The sequence below is a fragment of the Haliotis rufescens genome, unplaced genomic scaffold (genome assembly GCF_023055435.1).
Source record: "Haliotis rufescens isolate VD_foot unplaced genomic scaffold, xgHalRufe1.0.p SCAF_16, whole genome shotgun sequence".
NCBI classification, from domain to species: Eukaryota; Metazoa; Mollusca; class Gastropoda; order Lepetellida; family Haliotidae; genus Haliotis; species Haliotis rufescens.
In genome coordinates, this window is record NW_025963846.1 from 8434432 (window position 1) to 8451648 (window position 17217).

Below are 17217 nucleotides of genomic sequence, written 5' to 3' on the forward strand. Positions count from 1 at the left end.
AATTGGTGAGAAAAATTCTGTAAACCTTAAATGCAGCCTAACACATTAATTTCTTCATTCAGGATGGGAAATGTTTAGCTATTCCAGTGATAAAATATGGCTTCCCTGGGGGAAGTGCTCCTACCTAGCAGCGTCTTTGACTTGTTGATGGAGCAGGACACAATCTTCAGCCTCTGGTTGTTGACTTGTATAACCTGAACACAACAAAGGGTGAGGTGAGGTGAGGTGAGGTGAGGTGAGGTGAGGTGAGGTGAGGTGAAATTGGGTTTAACGTCGCTTCCAAGATTATTGCACTTATATAGCGACGTGCATGCACGTGTGTGTGTGTGGCTGCTTTTACTAGACCGGACTGATGCCGATTTATAGTGCTAGCTCACTGAGATATCATGCCGCAGTTTAACATGAATACCCCACTCAGACACAGTATACTGACTCCGAGCCGACCAGTCCTTGCTTTAACCCCTTAATGCCGAGCGCCAGAAAGGGTAACAACAAGTACCATCTTTAAATGTCTTTTGGTATGACGCGGCCGGGGATCGAACCCCGGACCTTCCGCTCTCCGGGCGGACGCTCTACCACTAGACCACGGAGGCGGTCTCACAACAAAAGAAAACACTCCATGCCTAATACCTGCTGAAACTAATTGCTTCCAGGGTGTCTGATAACAAGGTACGCCCGGTACATCTCTGCAAACACAGGGCCAGGCAGATGACAACCAATGGACCATGATTAACAGAGTTGCTTCTGAGGCACTGAAGCTCATTGTTATTCTCGTACACTGTCAACAACCTCTGAAATTTTACTACACCTTGTATATGACAACCATGATTACTAATCCTAAAATGTGTTTTTTGACAGTAACTCGACCAACCCATCAATTCTTTTAGTCGCTGATAGCCTTGAGTGAGTGAGTATGGCTTTACGCCGCTTTTAGCAATATTCCAGCAATATCTCGGCGGGGCACACCAGAAATGGGCTTCACACATTGTACCCATGTCGGGAATCGAACCCGGGTCTTTAGCGTGACAAGCGAACGCTTTAACCACTAGGCTACCCGACCGCCCCATTGATAGCCTTGAAGTTAACTGATCAATGTTTTCACGACAGTTTTTAAGTGTTTAAATGTGCATTCTTCAAGCTGTTCAACAGCATCTATTTCACAAACATGTCAAACACACTGATCATCCAAAAAAGTGAAAACCACTTTATAATATATATAATATAATTAATATAATATTACTTAATATTCTCAATGTTTGTTGAAATCTTTTCATAAAGTGTACTTATCTTATTTCTTTTCAATTTACACTTTAAAAATTTAACTTTTAGAAATAGTTATATTTGCACAGGCGTTTAGAATTGACTCCTTGTCAAAGCAATTAAGTGCCTTACATTGTTGACTTGTACATGTACTTGTTGCTGGTCCAGGAGTGGGCTGGTCTGACTAGTTACATGTAACTGTGAACACTATAGGTCAGACATAGGTCAGACATTGGACAGACGTTTTACTGTGGACATAAAATACAGACACCCACTACACGAGCACTACAAGCACTCACACTACACAACCATTCATACACTACACAAGCACTCACACTACACAAGCATTCACCAACTACACAAGCACTACAAGCTCTCACACTACACAAGCATTCATCCACTACACAAGCACTCACACTACACAAGCACTCACACCACACAAGCACTCACACTACACAAGCACTCCAAGTACACAAGCACTAACACTACACAAGCACTCACACTACACAAGCACTCACACACTACACAAGAACTCACACTACACAAGCATTCACACTACACAAGCACTCACACTACACAAGAACTCACACTACGCAAGCACTCACGCTACACAAGCATTCACACACTACACAAGCACTCACACACTACACAAGCACTCACACACTACACAAGAACTCACACTACACAAGCATTCACACTACACAAGCACTCACACTACACAAGAACTCACACTACGCAAGCACTCACACTACACAAGCATTCACACACTACACAAGCACTCACACATTACACAAGCCCTCACACACTACACAAGAACTCACACTACACAAGCATTCACACTACACAAGCACTACCACTACACAAGCACTCACACTACACAAGCACTCACACTACACAAGCACTCACACTACACAAGCACTCCAAGTACACAAGCACTCACACTACACAAGCACTCCAAGTACACAAGCACTCACACTACACAAGCACTCCAAGTACACAAGCACTCACACTACACAAGCACTCCAAGTACACAAGCACTCACACTACACAAGCACTCACACTACACAAGCATTCACACTACACAAGCACTAAAACACTGCACAAGCATTCACACACTACCCAAGGACTCACACTACACAAGCATTCACACACTACACAAGCACTCACACAACACAAGCACTCACACTACACAAGCACTCACACTACACAAGCACTAAAACACTGCACAAGCATTCACACACTACCCAAGGACTCACACTACACAAGCATTCACACACTACACAAGCACTCACACTACACAAGCACTCACCATACACAAGCACTCACACACTACACAAGCATTCACATACTACACAAGCACTTACACACTACACAAGCATTCACACACTACACAAGCACTCACACTACACAAGCACTCACACACTACACAAGCATTCACATACTACACAAGCACTTACACACTACACAAGCCTTCACATACTAACCAAGCACACACACTACACAAGCATTCACACACTACAAAAGCACTCACACTACACAAGCACTCATATACTACACAAGCATTCACACACTACACAAGCATTCACATACTACACAAGCACTCTCACACTACACAAGCATTCACACACTACACAAGCACTCACACACTACACAAGCACTATACACAGTATTCAGCTGATACACCGAGGACATTGACTGACCTTGTGTTGTTGAGTAACTGGGTTAAACAGCCCTACATGGGTCACGAGGGATCCGGACTAAAACAGAGGACACATGGAGGAGTTGTTTTCAATGCTGCATTCAGCAATTTCACAGCAATTTCACAGCTATATAACAGAAATATAACAGCAATATCACAGCAATATGACCGTTTTATCACAACAATATTACAGCAATACCACAGCAATATCACAGCACTATGAAAGTAATATCACAACAATATTACAGCAATGCCACAGCAATATCACAGCACTATGAAAGTAATATCACAACAATATTACAGCAATACCACAGCAATATCACATCACTATGAAAGTAATATCACAACAATATTACAGCAATACCACAGCAATATCACAGCACTATGAAAGTAATATCACAACAATATTACAGCAATACCCCAGCAATATCACAGCACTATGAAAGGAATATCACGACAATATTACAGCAATACCACAGCAATATCACAGCACTATGAAAGTAATATCACAACAATATTACAGCAATACCACAGCAATATCACAGCACTATGAAAGTAATATCACAGCAATATTACCGCAATACCACAGCAATATCACAGCACTATGAAAGTAATATCACAGCAATATTACAGCAATACCACAGCAATATCACAGCACTATGAAAGTAATATCACAGCAATATTACAGCAATACCCCAGCAATATCACAGCACTATGAAAGTAATATCACAGCAATATTACAGCAATACCACAGCAATATCACAGCAATACCACAACAATATTACAGCAATACCACAGCAATATCACAGCATTATGAAAGTAATATCACAACAATATTACAGCAATACCACAGCAATATCACAGCAATACCACAACAATATTACAGCAATACCACAGCAATATTACAGCAATATCACAACAATATTACAGCATTATCACAGCAATACCATACCAATACCACAGCAATATCACAATAGGCTGGAAATAATTGACTCTGGACCAGACAAACCAGTGATTTATGTTATGAGCAATTTCCTGCACTGCCGGGGAACGATGACAAGCAAGTTATCAAGTCACCAAGGTGAGGTGAGGTGAAATGGGGTTTAACGTCACGTCAAGATATTCGTACTTTGCACTTGCATGCAGGTGTTTGTGTGGCTGTACTGGTCCAGACTGATGCTGATTTTGTAGTGCTAGCCCACTGAGATACCATGCCGCAGTTTAACATGATTATCCCAATCAGACACAGAAAACTGACTCCGAGCCGACTAGGCCTTGTTTTAGCCCCTTTATGCTGAGCACCAGACAGGGTAACAACAAGTAGCATTTTTTATCGTCTTTTGGTATGATGCGGCTGGGGTTCGAACCTCAGACCTTCCACTCTCTGGGCGGTCGCTCTACCACTAGACCACGGAGGTGGTCTCAAGTTACCAAGCTCAACTGCCAGATTCATTTACTTGCCTCTCAAGACCAACTTTGGCTGCTGAGGACCAGGGCTTGAGGTTTGGTTTGGTTTGTTGTTTTACGCAGAAATTAGGGATATTCCAGCTATATGACGGCGGTCTGTAAATAATCGAGTCTGGACCAGACAATCCAGTGATTTACATCATGAACATCGATCCACGCAATTCGAGCATCCAAGTGAGCGAGCCTGACCACCCGATCCTGTTAGTCGCCTTTTATGACAAGCAGTCGCCTTTTACGGCAAGCATGGGTTGCTGAAGATCTATTCTACCCCGGAATCTTCACGGGTTTCCAGGGCTTGAGAACGAGTTGCAAGTATGTAGGCTCAATACAATATACAAGAGTGAGAAGTTTTCAAAAACAGTTGTATTTTATGTCAACTACATGTAGGAGGAAAGCCCAAACAGGTTGAGTACATGTAATGATTAACCACTTTGGCGAGCCCATAAGTATAAATTAATAGTGCTGACAGGCCTTGGGTCATAATCAGGGTGAGTCTAGGATTCAAACCCATGATCAGCACATCCTGGCACAGCCAAGGGAGGTAATTTATCTCATGACATACCTTCTTGTTTGGAGGACTGAAGTCATTCCAGGAATATATGATGGATCCATCCTTTTCTTGTGTCAGAACTCGGTGAGATATGGACGCAGCATCTAATAGGAACAGATGAACAGAGTAAATATTAATTGAATACCATGACAACACCCTCATACTCAGAATAATTAGAAACTAACCGACACAAAGGTACTTGTCAACAGATGCTAATCATGAGACAACCATACAAGAAACCCAAACATTAATAATCATGATTCAGAGATCTTAGAAACAAACTGTCTGTCCCACAGTGTGAGTGAGTGAGTGAGTTTGTTTTAAGGCTACTTTTTGAAGTATATTCAAGTTATACCATGGTGTGTCAGCATGATGTGGGAGGAAAGCCCCAAGAGATGCATTTCTCTGATCTCTGACATCTACGACTTTGGTAAGACACACGAGTACGGGTATGGTGCTGATAAACCATCATACATAAGTGTTACATAATGAAGTTTTAATCATTCCAGCCAGGCACGGCCTACAGTTGGAAGTTCTTATCAATGTCTAAATTTCATATAGAGCTGGGTGCCATTGTACAAAGCTATCTTAGCGCTAAGATGATCGTAACTCCCAAACCTTAACATAGACTTACGACAGGCACAGTGAGATCACTCTTCTCCAGTTCTGCATGAGGGAGACTTACAACAGGCGTAGTGCTAAGGTTGTTTTGTACAACGGTGCCCTGGTGGAAATACTTGCAGGTTATCACAGTGAGATCTCTCTTCTCCAGTTGTGCATGAGGGAGAAGTGCACTTTGACCGAACTTATGTTGCCAGCTTGAAGCTAAGCTAGGCTAATCTAATTAGCCAACATTCTAAAATGGGACCATGACCGCTATCACAAAGAAACTAGTGCTCGTTTACCAAGTCATCAGCACCAATTGTTTACCTTTGCGAGCATGTGCAGGAGCCATATTTTCAGTGAAACTCAAAACGTGATAGAAATTGCACAGAATTTCTTCAAATTACATAGGATTAATTTGTAAAAAAAGATAGCTAACTCATACTTTATTTCACAACTAACCTAAGGATAGTAAACGTGTGATTGATTGGCAAGTGGTGCCCAACCCTAAGGATCGTGAATGGGTGTTCGATCGGAAAGGGGTACCTAACCCTAATGATTGTAAAGGGGTGCACTTAGCACTTTAAAATAGAACCAGTAAGATGCTCCTGGTAAACTGCCTTGTCACCCTGCAGGATATTGCAATTAGGGCCTATGTCATGATACTGTAGTCTGTACATTAGGGATGCATGGGTACTGGATGTTTAAAGTGTATCACGATATTGCAATTAGGGCCTATGTCACGATACTGTAGTCTGTACATTAGGGATGGGTATTGGATGTTTAAAGTGTATCACAATTTTTTACAATGCACAAGGCTGTATTACAATACATATCATGATTGAATAATTCAAAATTTTGAATTCAGAAGCAATTCAAACATCAATGAAGGAATTGAAGTTCACAAATGGAACAAAACAAGATGCTGGAACAGCATAATGTTTACACATTTTATAAATATTCAAGGATGCAAGTTTCGGGACAGTGATGACTTGGTTTTATACCACTGCCACAGTAGAATGCGAACTGTCATTTTGGAATTACGGAAACATTTCGAAAGTACATGGATTTGGCAAGTGTTTAAGATTAAATACATGATAAAAATCGCTATGTGAAATCACTCGATATACCGAGCATTAAAACATGATACTGGGGTACGTATCATGGACAGCATGAACCTCAATATACCGGTAATACCTTAATGTACATGGACTGTGACAATAACTTGTCAATCCTCCCTCTGGCTGGGGGGTGGTGTCAAAAGACGCTAATATAACCAATATGAACAGTGGATGAGCAAAACAGCACCTGATACTCCGTGATCTTGTCGTCTTCGGTATATAAAAGCAGTAATTGAACCTGTCAAATCAAAACATTTCTTAAATTCAATCATACTGATGACCTTTTCATTACTGCCGTCCAAGATGTTGACATTTTTGCTTGTCACATGTCAGTGATTGTACCGGAAGCAATAGCAGCTGCGAGATGTGTGTATACGTAGTTATTTCCCTTAGATCACGATGCATTCAACTGAGGAAGCAAGCGTCGATGACAAATAAACACAGCAGCCGATGCATATGGTGCAAATAATTTAAAATAAAACCTCCAGATTGTTTTTTTTTATTTTTGTGTGTATTTATTTTTAATCTATTATTAAAGATAGCAGTAAATTGTGCTGATATTTGTAAAGGTTGTATCAAAGACGGACAAGTATCAATAAATAGAACTCTTGATACAACCAAAGACGTATATATATAATAATAATATATGATAATATCTATATACGTCTTTGGTTGTATCAAGAGTTCTATTTATTGATACATGATGTACCACCAATCCGATCATTTTTTTATAATAAAAACTAATCTATTTGTGATATTAATAAATGTTTTATGATGTCAATTTAATGGTTTTTGTAATATCAATTATTCATTATTGACATTATAAAGTAAATGCATTTCGTCGCTATATAACTGACACTATGCTGAAGAGGCGGTAGTCGATCAATCTCTATTGTTATAAAAGTAACAAATAATACGTAATTGTTGACACTGGTTTAAAAGAGCATCTTTCGGTAGCCTGTTATTAAAGACAATTGAACAATATAGATTACGGCTTTACATTTTCAAGGAGAAATTCAAGTAATCTCATGATCTCTCGGTCATCGCCCTTCACTAGGCATGGTATTCAAGGGATCCCTATAGTAGTCGTGTGGCAGGCACGGTCAGTGGGACATAGGGTACCCCAAAGTCTTGGGTGAACGATGAATGAATCAAGCCTTTGTTGAGAGCTACAACGTTTTTATATGACGAAGATACATCACGTACAAAAGTTCATATGCAATAAAAATAGTTTTGTTTTTTTGTTTATGCCGCATTCAGCAATATTCCACCCATCAGTCGCATCTTATGATAAGCATCTATTCCAAAAACACGTGAACGATGAAACGATGAGTGAAAAAAGCCTTCGTTGAGAGCTACAGCGTTTCTATATGACGAAGATACATCACGTACCAAAGTTCATATACAATAAAAATAGTTTTGTTTTTGTTTATGCCGCATTCAGCAATATTCCACCTATCAGTCGCATCTTATGATAAGCATCTATTCCAAAAACACGTGAACAATGAAACGATGAGTGAAAAAAGCCTTTGTTGAGAGCTACAGCGTTTCTATATGACGAAGATACATCACGTACCAAAGTTCATATACAATAAAAATAGTTTTGTTTTTGTTTATGCCGCATTCAGCAATATTCCACCTATCAGTCGCATCTTTATGATAAGCATCTATTCCAAAAACACATCGTCACATCTCAGAAGTGAAGGACGACTCGAGGATCTCAAACCAGAAACATATAAATATATTATACTGCCGTCATGCTGTTATAGTTTTACTGTTACGGACCTCACATTCTACTCACCTATATTCCAGCTATATGATGTAAATTATCGAGTCTGAACCAGACAATCAAGTGATGGATATCATGAGCATCGATCAAGGGCAATTGAGATACGATGACATGCATCAACCAAGTCAACGAGCCTGACCACCCGTTCTCGTTAGTCGCCTCTTACGACAAGCATAATCGCCTTTTACGGCAAGCATAGGTTGCTGAAGACCTATTCTACCCCGGATCTTCACGGGTTCAGTTTGTTTCAGAATCATTCAAACAACAAATTCTTTGTCCGCTAGTTCAATGATTACCCTAATCACAGTCAATGCCTTAGTTTGTTCCATAGTGTTAATTGCAATGTCAAGAACAAGGCAGAACACGGGGATAGTCCCCCTTTAAACGAGCGATGAATCGTCCTATTGGAAATTGACACATGCGTTGTGAAAAGTCAGGACACCGTTGTGAGATTCCTGTCGTCCCAGGCAACCAGACTGCCAGAGTACTTCAGCTACCAGCGGAACTCATGTTGCCAAGGGGAAAAGAACGGCTAGAAACAAAACAAGATCCGAATAATGTTTTGATTTATCCAAATCAAAAGTCTTGTCTTGAATTACAATTTAGAAAGGTTGAAAAAGAATATATTTAAAAACAATTACAATCAATAAAGAAAGAAAAGAGTTACAGAAAAAAGGTAGGACGGGTAAAACACAGGGAAATGTAGACATAATTTGGCAGGCACTGTGCTATTTCATTTTGATAAGGAATGGTCACATATTAATAGTATTTATATGTCCATGGCGACTGGGGGAGCAGAACTAGAACTAGAACTATGTCTCAATTATTAACTACTGGTATATTGAGACCGTGATGGTTAGCAATATTGTAAACTCGTTTATGGGACATGTTATCACCCGCCATTAGTGTACCTGAAGCTTGGATCAATTTATAGCATGTTGATGCAGGTGCACCCTGTGGTTGAGGCTGCTTGCTGCACAAAGGAAATGGCTTCTTGTCGTCATTTATTATTTACAAACACAACGTGCAGAGCAATCATGTCGTGCTGGGCGGACTAGGCAGGACATCCTGCCCGTGTTCCCCCGAGATATTCCGTGATACCTTATAATAAATACAACGTAGGGCAGCTCTATGTCTGAAAATGAAGATGTATTTGTATCTGTATCTGTGCTGCCTTGGGCGCCAGGAGCGTTGTTTTCTTCAGCTGTATTTATGCCTAATTGGTCGCCAGTAGCATGTAGCGTTTTGTTTTGTGATCAAATTGTATCTTTCTCACTTAACACATGGTGTCGTTCTGTGTTTGCTGTTTCAGTTCTGATGCTTTGTGTTATGTGATTCAGCTGTATGTACGATCGCTTGGTCGCCAGTAGCTTGTGTCATTTGTGTTATGTGAATCAGCTGTATCTATGCTCGCCAGTAGCTTGTGCCATTTGTGTTATGTGAATCAGCTGTATCTATGCTCGCCAGTAGCTTGTGCCATTTGTGTTATGTGAATCAGCTGTATCTATGCTTGCCAGTAGCTTGTGCCATTTGTGTTATGTGAATCAGCTTTATCTATGCTCGCCAGGAGCTTGTACCATTTGTGTTATGTGAATCAGCTGTATCTATGCTTTCCTGGTCGCTTGTAGCTTGTAGCCTTTGTGTTATGAAGGGGTACGGGTGGCCCAGTCGTCTAAGGCGCCGCGATTCGCTGTGCAGAGTTGTGTCCCTTGGGCACGCCAGAAACCTATGGTTGTGGGTTCGAATCCCGGTTCGCCCCGATTATGTTTCTAGGTTTGTCAGCACCATACCCGTGCTCGTGGGTTTCACCGAAGGGGTAAACATCGCCTGCATCACTTGGGGCTTTCCTCCCACATTAAGCTGACACACCGCAATATTACTGGAATAGTGTTAAAAGCGGCGTTAAACCCAACTCACTCACTCACAATCTGATTCAGATGTAGCCAGTAGCTTGTACCATTTGTGTTATGTGAGTCAGCTGTATCTATGCTCGCCTGGTCTCTCGTAGCTTGTACCATTTGTGTTATGTGAGTCAGCTGTATCTATGCTCGCCTGGTCTCTCGTAGCTTGTACCATTTGTGTTATGTGAGTCAGCTGTATCTATGCTCGCCTGGTCTCCAGTAGGTTGTAGCATTTGTGTTATGTGAGTCAGCTGTATCTATGCTCACCTGGTCTCCAGTAGCTTGTACCATTTGTGTTATGTGAGTCAGCTGTATCTATGCTCGCTTGGTCGTCAGTAGCTTGTACCATTTGTGTTATGTGAGTCAGCTGTATCTATGCTCGCTTGGTCGCCAGTAGCTTGTACCATTTGTGTTATGTGAGTCAGCTGTATCTATGCTCGCTTGGTCTCCAGTAGCTTGTACCATTTGTGTTATGTGAGTCAGCTGTATCTATGCTCGCTTGGTCTCCAGTAGCTTGTACCATTTGTGTTATGTGAGTCAGATGTATCTATGCTCGCTTGGTCGCCAGTAGCTTGTACCATTTGTGTTATGTGAGTCAGATGTATCTATGCTCGCTTGGTCGCCAGTAGCTTGTACCATTTGTGTTATGTGAGTCAGCTGTATCTATGCTCGCCTGGTCTCCAGTAGCTTGTACCATTTGTGTTATGTGAGTCTGCTGTATCTATGCTCGCTTGGTCGCCAGTAGCTTGTACCATTTGTGTTATGTGAGTCAGCTGTATCTAAGCTCGCTTGGTCGCCAGTAGCTTGTACCATTTGTGTTATGTGAGTCTGCTGTATCTATGCTCGCTTGGTCGCCAGTAGCTTGTACCATTTGTGTTATGTGAATCAGCTGTATCTATGCTCGCTTGGTCGCCAGTAGCTTGGAGCAATTGTGTTATGTGAGTCTGCTGTATCTATGCTCGCTTGGTCGCTTTTCAATGGTATATGCTGCTAGTGTGGAAAGTTTTTGGTATTCCGCTGCATCTATAATCATTTGGTTCTTTGTAGTGGATCTAGTTTAGGTATTCACCTGCCTTTAGCCTCAGTGTGTTCACTGAACCCGCTGATCGAAGGCTCTGTGAGTGAGTGAGTGAGTATGGTTTTACGCCGCTTTTAGCAATATTCCAGCAATATCATGGCGGGGGACACCAGAAATGGGCTTCACACATTGTACCCATGTCGGGAATCGAACCCGGGTCTTCGGCGTGACGAGCGAACGCTTTAACCACTAGGCTACCCGACCGCCCTTCGAAGGCTCTGTAATTAGCTGTGCAGAATTGCCTCCCTCAGGTGTGACAGAATATGATCGTTGGGTACGAAATTCTCTATTTGCCTTGACTATAATCCTGGATATGTCAGCATCATACCCGTGCTTGTGGGTTTCACACACGTGGTAAATGTGTATGACCTGCATTTCTTGGGCTTTCCTCCCAAGTCAAGCTGACATGCCATGGTATAACTGGAACACTGCCCACAGCGGCGCTTAACCCAACACACTCACTCACTTAAACTATTATATAAATGTTGACCGTTCCTTTAATTAATGATTTAGTTTGTATCCATAACTGTCGATACTACATCAAAATATGTAAAAATACATACTTTGTTACAAATGGATATATTTTATGAATGTAAAGAAGGTAGAATGAAATTATAGGACATGGTGACATGTCGGAGCGTTACAGCTCTTTTGATGTTTGCATTGCTTCTGAAATTGACCCGTGAAGATCCGGGGTAGAATAGGTCTTCAGCAACCCATGCTTGACGTAAAAGGCGACTGTGCTTGTCGTAAGAGGCGACTAACGGGATCGGGTGGCAAGGCTCGCTGACTTAGTTGATGCATGTCATCGTATCCCAATTGCGTGGATCGATGCTCATGATATTAATCACTGGAATGTCTAATCCAGACTCGATTATTTACAGACCGCCGTCATATAGCTGAAATAGTGCTGAGTGTGGCGTTAAACATCAAACAAAACTAATCGAGAAGGGCACGGGTGGCCCAGTCGCTGTGCAGAGCTGCGTCCCTTGGGCACACCAAAAATCTTGATTGTGAGTTCGAATCCCGGTTCGCCCTTATAATGTTCAAAGGTTTGTCAGCACCATACCCATGCTTATGGGTTTCACTAATTGCTAAACGTCTAAGACCTGCATTACTTCGGGCTTTCCTCCCACAGCGGGGTGGCACGTTTTACTCGAAAACTGTTCAAAGCGGAGTTAAAGCCACGTCACTCACAAATCCAGCTATATGTTGACCTTTGGCAAGTAGCATCCCTCGGGGATCTTCGGCAGTGAATGAACGCTGCTTTGCATCAATAATCCCGAAGCTAATAATTGTCATGCAACGACTGATTTAGAGGGGAGACTTTATTCAAAGCTCACTTGTAAGAAAAATACACATTACCTATTTACACCGCGTGTTGAAGGGGTATACACACTCACGCCATCATACGAGGAGGCAATCTGCAGTCAGAAGACCATTTGTTGTTTCGTCGCAGCCAATTGGTTATACATGCATGATTTCTCTCCTCAACAACTCCTTCTTGTCAGGTACCATTCAGCGCTTCCACAAAAGACTCTCTCCAACTATACCCGATGACGTCACTGTCGTCTGCTAGTCAATCAATCAGCACGAGCTGATAAAAGCGGTTAATCAATAATTGATTGCTTTCACTTCGGCGCCAGTCTCGGGAGGCGATGCTGAGTATTTCCGCTGATTTGGACGCTGCACTACGCTGGCCAACAGTCTGCGAAGGAGTAATTTCATTGACACAGGATAACTTGTTCACACCTCTGCAGAAAATTGAACTTACAGACGGTAAATGACTGAACCCTAGTTTTCAAGGGTAAGTGACAGTTTGCATTTTGCTATTTGGCGTGAACGATTGAAAAATGTTGACAGTTTATGTTTGTATTTAATGTCCATATATCGTAAGTAGACCTCGGTGTGTTGCCTTGAAAGGAAAAGTTTTTGTAAAAACAAACATTTTGGCTAACAATTTTAAAAATGTATTATCAATTTTGTAGAGTAAATACAGACTGTCAATGCCGATATTCTCAGAACATATGTATTGTTGTTAGGTGTTGGTATATTTGGATACCGCGTGGGTATTCAGGTTTAGAACAGGTCCCCAGCAGACTATGCTGGTCATAAGAGTCGACCAAATGGATCGGGTGGTCAGGTTTTGTGAATTGGTTGATAGCATGACACCGTACCCCGACGGCGTTGATCGTTGCTCATAATATCAATCACTGGCTTGTCTGGTCCAGACTCGATTATTTACGGGCACCCCCATAGAGCTGGAATCCTGCTGAGTAAGGTGTTATAAATTAACAAACAAATAAAATATTTCCATGAGTAAACAGTCCGCTACGGGTAGCAGATATAAAACCCCGTAAATACATTAATACGGCTCGTCATGGCTGAGGATTCGTTAAATAAATACTTAAAATGCTGAAATTACGGGACAGATCCCAGCGCTTGACTATGAGCCCGCTAACATGAGGACAAGGGGTTATTATGTCACTGATTGTGCCCCGATGACGTATACTGGTGCTCATGCTATCAACCGCTGGTTTGCCCGGTCCAGGCACCATGTATTATTTACAGGCCGCTTGATATAGCAGTTAGTTTGACTGTGACGTAAAATAACATTCACTCACATATGAAAATAATGCCTTTCATGCAATGACGTCATTTTAAACTGAAGTGAATGAGTATTGGTTTTACGTCGCTTTAAGCAATATTTCAGCAATATCACGGCGGGGGACACCAGAAAATGGGCTTCACACATTGTACCTATGTGGAATCGAACCCAGGTCTTCGGCGTGACGAGCTGAAGCTTTAACCACTAGGCTACCCCACCGCCCCTTAAAATGAAACCTATGCAAGCGACACAATTCTCCCATTACCCAATGTATGTATATGCCAGACAGGCTAAATACCCGGGTAGTGATGAATAAATAGTGTTTGACAAAGCATGTAATGTGAGTCGTTTTGCCTGTAATATCAGGTTTACATATTTTTATCTCCCGGGCGGGTTGTCTCGGATCTTGTTTGGTTGGAGCTAATTTAGTCGCAAGATATTTGAAGTAATTTCATCACGTTTTGATGCAATATTGTGAACGTAATAATTGAACATATGAACCGCCATGAGAGTTATATTGCACGATATCACATTATCGGATTTGTAATATTATTAATTATATAACTCAACTTCATATTATTAACACAATCACTTTGTCAATTTACTTTCTATGTAAGGTCGTTGGTGAATTACTTAATTAGTTCAAATATTACCATCCTCTGAGTAAACAGGAAAATTCAATGCTTAATTATTTTATCAACTGGTTAGACTAATTACGTAAACTGATAAATATTGACACTAGCTGTTAAAATGATAAATCGATGATGTATAAATCATTCCAAGCGGCCATATGCCATTTATCAAGAAACACAATTATATTCATAAACGATATCTCGTTACCCGCAGTGACCTAGGCGATTGTCGGTGTCTGACCGCGTATCCTGTTATTGTACTTCAAAGTGGAGCTGCAGTGTGTCAATATTGACACAGGTAACACACGGGGTGATGTAGTAGACAGGCACGGCAACAAGCTGACTCAACCTTGGCCTTCAGGAAACACATAGTTCAGTAGAACAGTATCACGAGTGAGTGAGTGAGTGAGTGAGTGGATGGGTGAGTGAGTGAGTGAGTGAGTGAGTGAGTGTGTGAGTGAGTGAGTGACTTTTCACAACATTCCAGCCATATCCCGCCATCGTACATTGTAAAAGGCGACTATGCTTGTCGTAAGAGGCGAATAACAGGATCAGGTGGTCAGACTCGCTGACTTGGTTGATGCATGTCATCGTATCCCAATTGATTGATGATCATGATATCAATCACTGGATTGTCTGGTCCAGACTCGATTATTTACAGACCGCCGTCATATAGCTGGAATATTGCTGAGTGCAGCGTCAAACAACAAACAAACAAAACCGTACATTGAATAAGTGAGTGAACCCTGGGTACGAGAGTGTCTTGACACTATGATAGATCAGGAAAATTACTCATGAAGAAACATAATAAATAGAACAATTAACGTTTCTTGTCAAATAACTATATTGAACTTAAGCTCGGAACCTAATTGCACGCCACAAACAATTTCTTTTCCCACTATTTATAAGGTATCGAATTGACAATCATTAGCCAAATGTCTTGCGGTGTGGATGTGTACGGGTTCGAATCCGAAGGAACATTCATTGTGATGACTCTCTGGATGCAGAGATAGTTTTTAGTAATATGTCAAAAATAGAGATATTTACAATGTACTTACTTTTCAGAGGTCATTTCAGTAATCTGCATTACCTCAATAACAGTTGATGATATCACAGAACAGAATTATAAATAAATTGAAGAGTATTTATGTGCGTGATGTATTTTGAATTTTGTTTGACTTAAAAGTGACATATATGTGCCTGTGGCATCCAGTGGGTTAACCCAGCCGAAGAGCAAATGTGTGATGTTGGAGGTGTATAATGTTCTCAAAACCTCCTTCATAATTGTATCTTGTGAGAAAGTCGATTCAACAGCGGGCGAGAACCCTACATGAGCAGTCAGTCAGCTAACTCGTGAATAGGAAAGGCACAGATCTACCTAGACTGAGTAACAGTCTGGTATTCTCTTTTGTGATCAGGAAACACCAGCCTTGCATTGAGATGTTACACTGAACGGCCTGGTAGACATATTGTGGACTATCTGTATTTACCGGTAACCGGCACCCTCCTTTAAACTGAAACCAAAAAATACCTTTATGTTATTGAACTTAAGACGAATTCCCCTGTACCATCTTGTCAGATTTGAACCCGTGGAAAAATTTAAGACCCCCTTCCCAAATGATCCCCTGACCCCTCTACACCCACACTGTTGTCGGCCTGTGGGGTACTACATCGTATGATATGACTCCCTGCTATATACACAGCCCCAATAACAACTTCAGCAACCCCATGTGTACATGTATTGATGAGCACAATAGATAACCAGGCTTGTCTGTGTATCAGTAATAAATAGTCTTCAAATATTCATGAGTGTGTTCACAATCGGAGATCCATACTATATTATAAAGATTGGTCTTACTTTTGGCAGCCATGTCCGTTTGAGCAATAAGACCGCCTCCGTGGTGTAGTAGATATGGCATCTGCCCGGTGAGCTGAAGGTCGTGGTTCGATTCCCGTACTCGTCATACCAAAAGACGTTAAAAGATGGTACCTGTTACTTGTTATCTGCCTGGCGCTCGACATGAAGGGCATAAAACCAAGACTGGTCGGCTCGGAGTCAGTTCAATGTGTTAAGTCCCCACAGGCTGTCTGTAAATAACCGAGTCTGGACCAGACAATCCAGTGATTAACACCATGAGCATCGATAAGCTTCAACCAAGTCAGGCAGCCTGATCACCTGATCCCGGTCATCGTCTCTTACGACACGTATTAAAGACTATTTCTAACCCGGATCTTCACGGGTACGTGCGAATGCTCAATGCGGTACACTGTACTTGCATCTCTATGCCAGGGGTACTGTGTCGATGTATCGACTCATTCATCATCTTGTACGGATATGTCATATAATGAAGAATTAGCCATGACCTTGCCCCCACAATTAACTAACTCAGTTTTTTTTTATCATGCAATGCTGATTAGAATATGAACTGTTAAACATATTTGCAACCACCCCCGTAAACAGATTAAACTTACCTCCATGTCAGAATGATGAGATCTGATTGATCCACGT

At 41.5% G+C, this 17217-nt stretch overlaps 2 protein-coding genes across 4 annotated transcripts in view; one reads left to right on the top strand and one right to left on the bottom strand.

Annotated features, from left to right (window-relative positions):
* LOC124134166 overlaps positions 1-7046 on the bottom strand; it is a 57068-nt gene extending 50022 nt beyond the window's left edge. For 2 of the 3 annotated variants that reach the window (XR_006861063.2, XM_046498877.2), the window contains exons 1-4: positions 6888-7039; positions 4989-5080; positions 2961-3017; positions 125-194 (exon numbers count right to left, since the gene is read on the bottom strand). Coding sequence is in view for 2 of the 3 variants with exons in the window: in XM_046498877.2 (XP_046354833.2) it covers positions 125-194; positions 2961-3017; positions 4989-5080; positions 6888-6972 (304 nt within the window). In the remaining variant the exon portion in view is untranslated. Of the gene's footprint in view, positions 1-124; positions 195-2960; positions 3018-4988; positions 5081-6887 lie in introns of all 3 variants that reach the window. The other variant, XM_046498869.2, reaches the window with a different exon arrangement.
* A 5939-nt stretch (positions 7047-12985) lies between these two features.
* The window catches only part of LOC124134180, a 34964-nt gene continuing 30732 nt past the window's right edge, over positions 12986-17217 (top strand). Inside the window, exon 1 of the mRNA XM_046498891.2 lies at positions 12986-13275. The gene's annotated coding sequence lies outside the window, so the exon portion shown is untranslated. The remainder of the gene's footprint in view (positions 13276-17217) is intronic.